The sequence below is a fragment of the Spinacia oleracea genome, chromosome 4 (assembly GCF_020520425.1).
Source record: "Spinacia oleracea cultivar Varoflay chromosome 4, BTI_SOV_V1, whole genome shotgun sequence".
NCBI lineage: Eukaryota > Viridiplantae > Streptophyta > Magnoliopsida > Caryophyllales > Amaranthaceae > Spinacia > Spinacia oleracea.
The window spans coordinates 187,213,525-187,220,222 of NC_079490.1; the positions used below are offsets into that span (position 1 = coordinate 187,213,525).

The window sequence follows — 6,698 nt, forward strand, 5'->3', positions numbered from 1 at the left end:
TTATTTAATAATGCGTTAGATTATCGAAATACAATCAATTTCGTATGGGTTTCCTCTAAAATTCAATCTTTGATTCAATTTGTACAAGTCTAATGAATTTTCCTATTTTTAAAAAAAAAAAAATTAATTTGTAGACGGTGGTGATGGATTGGAGAATTAATTTTTTTTTCAATTGCAAGATAGATGAAACCTGCCATGTTTGGAGTTAGTGATACGAAACACAAATAATACCGAGTTAGAGATTGACAGGCTTAAGTCGTATCACCTAATCAAAAATAACCTAAGTCCACTAGCTAGGTAGCAAGGGAAGTCAGGATCGAATCTACAGGGAAACAGTGTTCTTTCTACTATTAATCAATCAGACTAGACTATTGGGAACAAGAGTTGGTTTGATGGTTTGCTAAGACTACTACGATAATTAAATGAATAAGAATCAATATATTAAGGAATCTAGGGTATAGGTTCACCAACAATTAACAACCCGGGACAATAAACAATCGCGATAATCAACAAAGTAATTAATTAGACTAGCATGCTCTCTCGAATCGTTACTAATCATAGACTTAGAATTAACGGGCTCTCGCTACGTATTAACTCTAATTCCACCTATTGACACAAGCCTAAACATCAAATTGCATCTCTCGAATCTTAACTTGATATTGCATAACTACCACAATTAAACCTGCGCAAATCTAATTGTATAGTGAAATAAACCAATCAATAGGAATTAATTACAATGCCAACAATCACAATTATTCAACGTCCCTTCATATTATTCAAGGATCCTCAAACCCTAGAAAATAAATTACTCAAGCATAATAACAAATAACAAAGTAATCAACATAATGGAAAACATGATCAAAAGTAATTAATAAAGCAAAATAGAAAGCAATACCTAAATGTAGAACAAAATAAAGGATGAACTAAAAATTGGAGCTTTGATTGAAACTAAAAATAAGTGCTTGGAACAAATTTGAGAGAAAACTAGATTAAGAGAAAATAAACTAAGGGTCTAATACGATGTCTGCTAAAAATAAAAGGGCTAGTATGTAATCCCCCGTAAATTTATAAATTTTATTAATATATATTAACGTACATTATTTATATTTAAATAGAATTTATGAATTTTAAGTAATAAATATATAATTAACGTATATTTATTTTATTTAATTACGTTCTAAATATTTAACGATTTGAGAACTTTATTATATATTTAATGTATATTTAATTTTATTTAAATATATCCTAAATATTTTAACGGTTTGCGCAATCAAGAATAATTTTAGAATTTTATGTTGAAAAGAATTTGAATTACGAAATACATTGGAATTTGGAAAATAATCATAACCGGTTTTGGAAGTTTAAATGCAAACTTAAATCTAATCCTAGCCCAAATTGGCAAAGCCCAATACAATGAACCCATAACCTTCCTATACTCCTATTCCACGTGAAAACAAAAGAAAAACAAACCCTTCCCTCTCAACCACCATTCACGTAAATTGCAAACCCTCCTCCTTTCTCACATTGCTTCCCCTTACTGCTACAACTCACGCCGCCAGCTGCCGGCCACCTACAACCGCCGGACCACCGCCAGCTTCCTCTTCCGTTCGGTAATTTCGTCTTCCTCCCTCTCCCTCTTCTTCTTGCTTCTCCTTCGTTCTTACTCTTCCCCTCTTTCTCACTTGCTGCTCTGTGTTCGAACCAGCAACCACCAGCCCAGCACCACCGCAGTCACCGTCGGCTCGTCGCTAACCTCTTTCCGCCACCCCTGCTCGCCGCCGCGCAACCCTATCGCCGACCAGCACGTTCTCTCTCCACTCTGTTTCGTCACTACTCCACGCGGGCCATCACCACCTTCGGCAACCAGCCCAACCGCAACCTCCACCGCGCCCAGCCGCGTCTCCTAGCTCGCCACCACTGCCGTGCCTGCACCACCGCCGGCCAGCACTCTCCTTCCTCTCCTTTTGGTTATTTCTTAAACCCTAAGTTATTTAAATATTTTAATTAAGTTTATTAATTTGAATTTATGTTCTTGAATTTAAATTATGTTCTTGAATCTAAATTATATGTTTTTATGATTTAACTAGAATTTTCAGATTTACATATTATGTTTAAATAATGAATTTAATAACGTTTTAATAATTTAAATTGCGTTTCTTGAATTTAAATTATAGGCTTTATGATTTAATTGTGGATTTCAGAATTTTAGGTTTGCATAATTAAATTATTAATTTTCAGATTAGGTAATTGAAATGAAATAATGATTTTAATTATTAAAGTGTGAATTTTTAAGGTTTTTAATGATTTAAATCATAATAGAATGGTTATATATTATTAAAGCTATTATTTTTATGATTTTAAGAACATTGATTATGCTTTAGAGTAGTTTGGAATTAGTTTATATTGCCGGAAATTAAAGTATGATGTTTGTAAAGAGTTTTCAACGAATTTCAATCACTAATTCAATAATTATGATGCTAGGAAATCAGATGTTCAAGTTTAACGTTAGGGAAGGTTCTGAATATGTTTAGGATGTATTTAGAATGCTTTATTATGGTTGCGAAAATTGATTGGGAATATGTGTTGGTTGTGTTAGGCGAAGAATTCTCTTTAGGCGACTTTTGAAAGTGTTAAAGTGGTCTATCAGTTTGTTTACACAAGGTACGTACATACCTGCGTGCTTGGAATGTGTGCTAATTGTTGAAATCATGTTGATATTATTGTTGAACTTGGTGATGTTGATATTATAGACAAACTTGGTTATATGGAATGTGCATGTTTAATACTGTTGGACAAACTTATTGAACTTATTTTGCACTATAAGAACTGTAACATGTTAGTATGGATGTTTGATACAAACATGTTGGTTGGGAACACTAGATTATTCTATATGATTGGGTTGGATCAATTGGTTGTTGTTCCCTTTCTATCTTTTCACTACTTTATAAGGGCGGAGGACCTTGTTTAGTAAGTTGAAACTTTATGCCCATATACAGGGTCGCTCATGGTTAAAGGAAAGGTTGGTTAAGTTGGAATGAGTCTTGATTGATGCTTTTATGATCACTTACTTAATTCCAAGATAAAAACAGTTGTGAACAAATGTGAATTGTCTGTCTTATGTAATGGTTGAGTCATAACGAAATCTCAATTTGTAAATCATGTAAAGTGAAACTGAATAGCAATAGCTTTAGACTGTGCACGTCTGAAGTGACGGACAAACAGGAGTTGGGGTTCATGGTGGTAGCCCATGGCCTTTTCTGGGACCGGATTGATCACCGTGTCCTATTTTTATTTAAACGTTCCTCGATATCGCAGGTCACTGAGGTTACGGAGTCGCGCCCGTACCTCGTCTTCCTTAGTGAAGACTTCTGGATGGTCAACTCGGTCCATTGTCTATTTCAACTAAAATAATATTATTGCTAAAAGTCTAGCCTAGTCTAGTCTGGTCAAGTATGGTCGTCAAACTATCATGTTTTGTCTGCCCTTGTTTGTGTTCATTAGTATCATGTTAGGGTTGTTCGTTTAATAGAATCATGTTAGGATTATTATTGATTCAGTATGTAGTACTCAGCTTTGCTGATTACGTGCTTTTGCTTGTGCATGTTGATCATGGCTATGCCTTATTGATCCTGTGATGACCCAACTTTGGTGAGCAGTCTCTAAGGATCAATAAGCGTTGCCCATCTACAGGTTTGAAGATGATGCATCATTGGGATCGGGATTAGAGAGCTCGTAGTTATATTTGTTTTATTAAGTGATTTGGGTTGTTAACTTATATTTGGAAGTTGTCGTACTATTCGTATTTCCTTATTTCCGTTAATTGGTTTTGGACTTAGTATGTAATCGATTATTTATGAACCTAAAAGTTAGTTTTATGTTTTCCGCTGCAAAATTCTGAATAAGCCGTACGTTTTCACACGGGCGATAATGCCTTGATAATTCTCTATAGTTATATTTATAAAAGGGTTGTTTTAGAAAAAGGGAATTGTCGGGGTGTTACAAAGTGGTATCTAGAAGCTAAGGTTTTACTTTAATAAATTTTTAGGCGCCTAACTATCTAGTTATTTAAAATAAATTTCTTAAAAATCGAGATTCTACGTATTATAGTGTTCAAAAATTGGTACTTTTTTTTGGGGGGGAAGATCTCCTTTTATCTTGTTTGAAAGTATATAATATTTCTTATTTAAGTTCGAAATCAAATTATTTATTCGAATTAAATTGACTTTCGAAATTTTTATTCTTTTTCTTATTAATTATTATTCAAAAAAAAGGAGTACAATTTTTTTTTAGAAGTTCAATTTTTTTTTTAAAATTGTTTCAAGAGTTAGAATTCGTTATTTAAAAAAAAAAAAAAAAAAAAAAAAATATATATATATATATAAATCTTCTTCGAATTAATAACTTTATTTTCGAATTTATTCGCTACGCATTTCCTTAATTTATTTTACTTTATTTATTTTATATTTTTATTCTATGTTATAATTTAATTATATTATCGTCCTTTTAATTTGTTATTTAAACTATTTCAATGCTTTAGTTTATGAGAGATGGGTAGTATAAGAAAGGCATATAAGATAGAATTATATGTGCATTAGCAGCTAGTCAATGCTAGCATAAGAAATTGATTGTTATGTACGTGCGTATGCTAATTGTTTAATGTTACATTTAAATGTGCATAAAGAATTGTTTGCTTCCACCAAACTTATTGCATTATTGAACTTTGTTTATGATTTGGCTGGAAAATCGTTAGTGAGACTTTGAATTGTTTATTCCAGGAATAAAATGTTTCTTTCCAAGTATACTAACATAGGATCCTTCGAGAAACTTGATATAGAAACCCCTGATATTTACGTGAAGAAAATTGTGTTTGGATGTGAATATTATGCTAAAGTTCAAGGGCAACCTATCTTAATGAGAAAGGATATCATAGCAGCCACAATCATTAATTGCTTACCTAACAAATTTCCATACCTAGAACTCAAGGAAAAGTTTAAAGACATGCATTCTGATAATGGGACTCCAAACTTGACTAAGTATGGAACTTGGGATGGTAGATGGAAATATGATTCAGAAATTCTGACCACCATTATTGAAGCGGCAGAAAGTGGGTTTAGAGACGGTAAAATCGTAGGGAGTCATGTTGGGGATTCAGTTACAGAAGAACCTATGGGAATTAGTGTAAATAATGACCTAGAGGAAAATGATGTAGCTGTGGAGAATGAGAATGTAGGTGTTGAGGCAGAGTATCCTAACCCAGCGGCTCATGAGCCAACCATTGAGATCTCTAGTGATTTGGATGCAGAGCTCGAAAGTGAACAGGAGATGGCAAGTGAGCCTAATCAAGATGAAGACATGGGTGAAGATGCAAACCCTGAGGAAGACCCCGATGAAGACCCTGAAGAAGAGTTCGATAATCTTGAGATCTAAATTTCACTTCGCAAGTTTCAGGAGCAATGGATAGGCAAGAGGCCACAAATATTTTGAAGTCATAAATAGTTAATTTAACTCTTTTATGTTTTAGAGAATAAGTAGCGAAGCTACAATAGTTTAAAGTTAAAGTTTATTGAAGTTTGAAATGTTCTTTATTATTTTGAAGGATGTAATAAATATTTATGGAGTTAGCAATAAAAGTTAAAGTTTTCAAGGAATTGTTCTTTATTCTATTTTGAGGATTCCATAATACCCCAACCTTTAGGTAACACGTCATGGATTAATTTTCCATTGGTTGCATACTCAGTGTGAATTGTGGATCAATTTAATTGCCACAATAATATTAAATGATTTGAGTACATAAAGAAAGTGAGGGCCAATCTAGACCCTCATGACCAATATGATTCAAAAGGTTATGCCATATGTGCAGTGTGTGAATGTCTTTCGTGAATTATCGAGGATGATTATTTTTCAATGATTATTGCATCTTGTAGACGATCGTTGCACCTTCATAAACGATTGTCGTGCCTTCATAAATGATGTGTATTAATGTGAACATTGTTGGTTGAGGCGAACTTTATGGTCAATTCAAGTATTAAATTGTATGGGATAACGTATAGGTGATGTTTCAAACCTAAAGTAGAGTATACTAATTGCAGGCCGCGTTCTAGAATGGCCAACAATAATGACTTAGTTGTTGCTATTCGCCTCTTGGCGGAAAAGATGACCCCACCTTTTTAGAAAACCAGATTGGAGAGTTTGAGAAATTGTTTGGGGATTTGAATTGTCTTGAGAATATGAGAGTGGGTCAAGTTGTCATGTATTTGAAAGATGAAGCCGATTTACAGTGGAGAGAAAATGGGGTTAGACTTAGCGTTGTTGAGAGATTCAATTGGGATTCATTTGTTACCGTCTTAAGGAAAAAGTTTTATCCTCTTTTTATGAGAAAACAAAAGGCACAAGAATTCATAAACCTTAGGATGGGATTGGCTAAGTTTGTACAACGCTAAGATAGACGTACTGTGAAATTCAGAAAGTAAAATTAAGGAACCATATTGGAAGATTGACCTCATATAGATGTTTTGAGAAGACCAAGAACCTTTAGTTATTTCGGAAATGCAAGTGAGAAAATTGATGAATAGGGAGTGTGAACTATTTTTCCGTAGTGTGTTAGAGGTGAGTAAAGAAGTTGGAGTGAAAACCGAGGATGTTGCCATTATGAGCGGATTCATTGATGTGTTTCCGAGTGAAATTGCAAGTATGTTACC

At 33.6% G+C, this 6,698-nt stretch overlaps 1 protein-coding gene across 2 annotated transcripts; it reads left to right on the forward strand.

The window, feature by feature from the left end:
* The first annotated feature begins 1,093 nt into the window (after positions 1-1,093).
* Positions 1,094-6,277, forward strand: LOC130472427 (uncharacterized). Of its 2 annotated transcripts, none has more exons than XM_056843347.1 (4): positions 1,094-1,610; positions 1,706-1,967; positions 2,597-2,661; positions 4,776-6,277. In XM_056843347.1, the coding sequence occupies exon 4, from the start codon at positions 4,783-4,785 to the stop codon at positions 5,425-5,427; it is 645 nt and encodes a 214-aa protein (XP_056699325.1). In that variant the 5' UTR covers positions 1,094-1,610; positions 1,706-1,967; positions 2,597-2,661; positions 4,776-4,782; the 3' UTR covers positions 5,428-6,277. The 2 variants fall into 2 exon arrangements, 1 of the variants encoding a protein (XP_056699325.1); XR_008932657.1 differs by lacking the exon at positions 4,776-6,277 and adding an exon at positions 3,657-3,892 and having other exon boundaries at positions 1,153-1,610.
* The last annotated feature ends 421 nt before the right edge of the window (positions 6,278-6,698 follow it).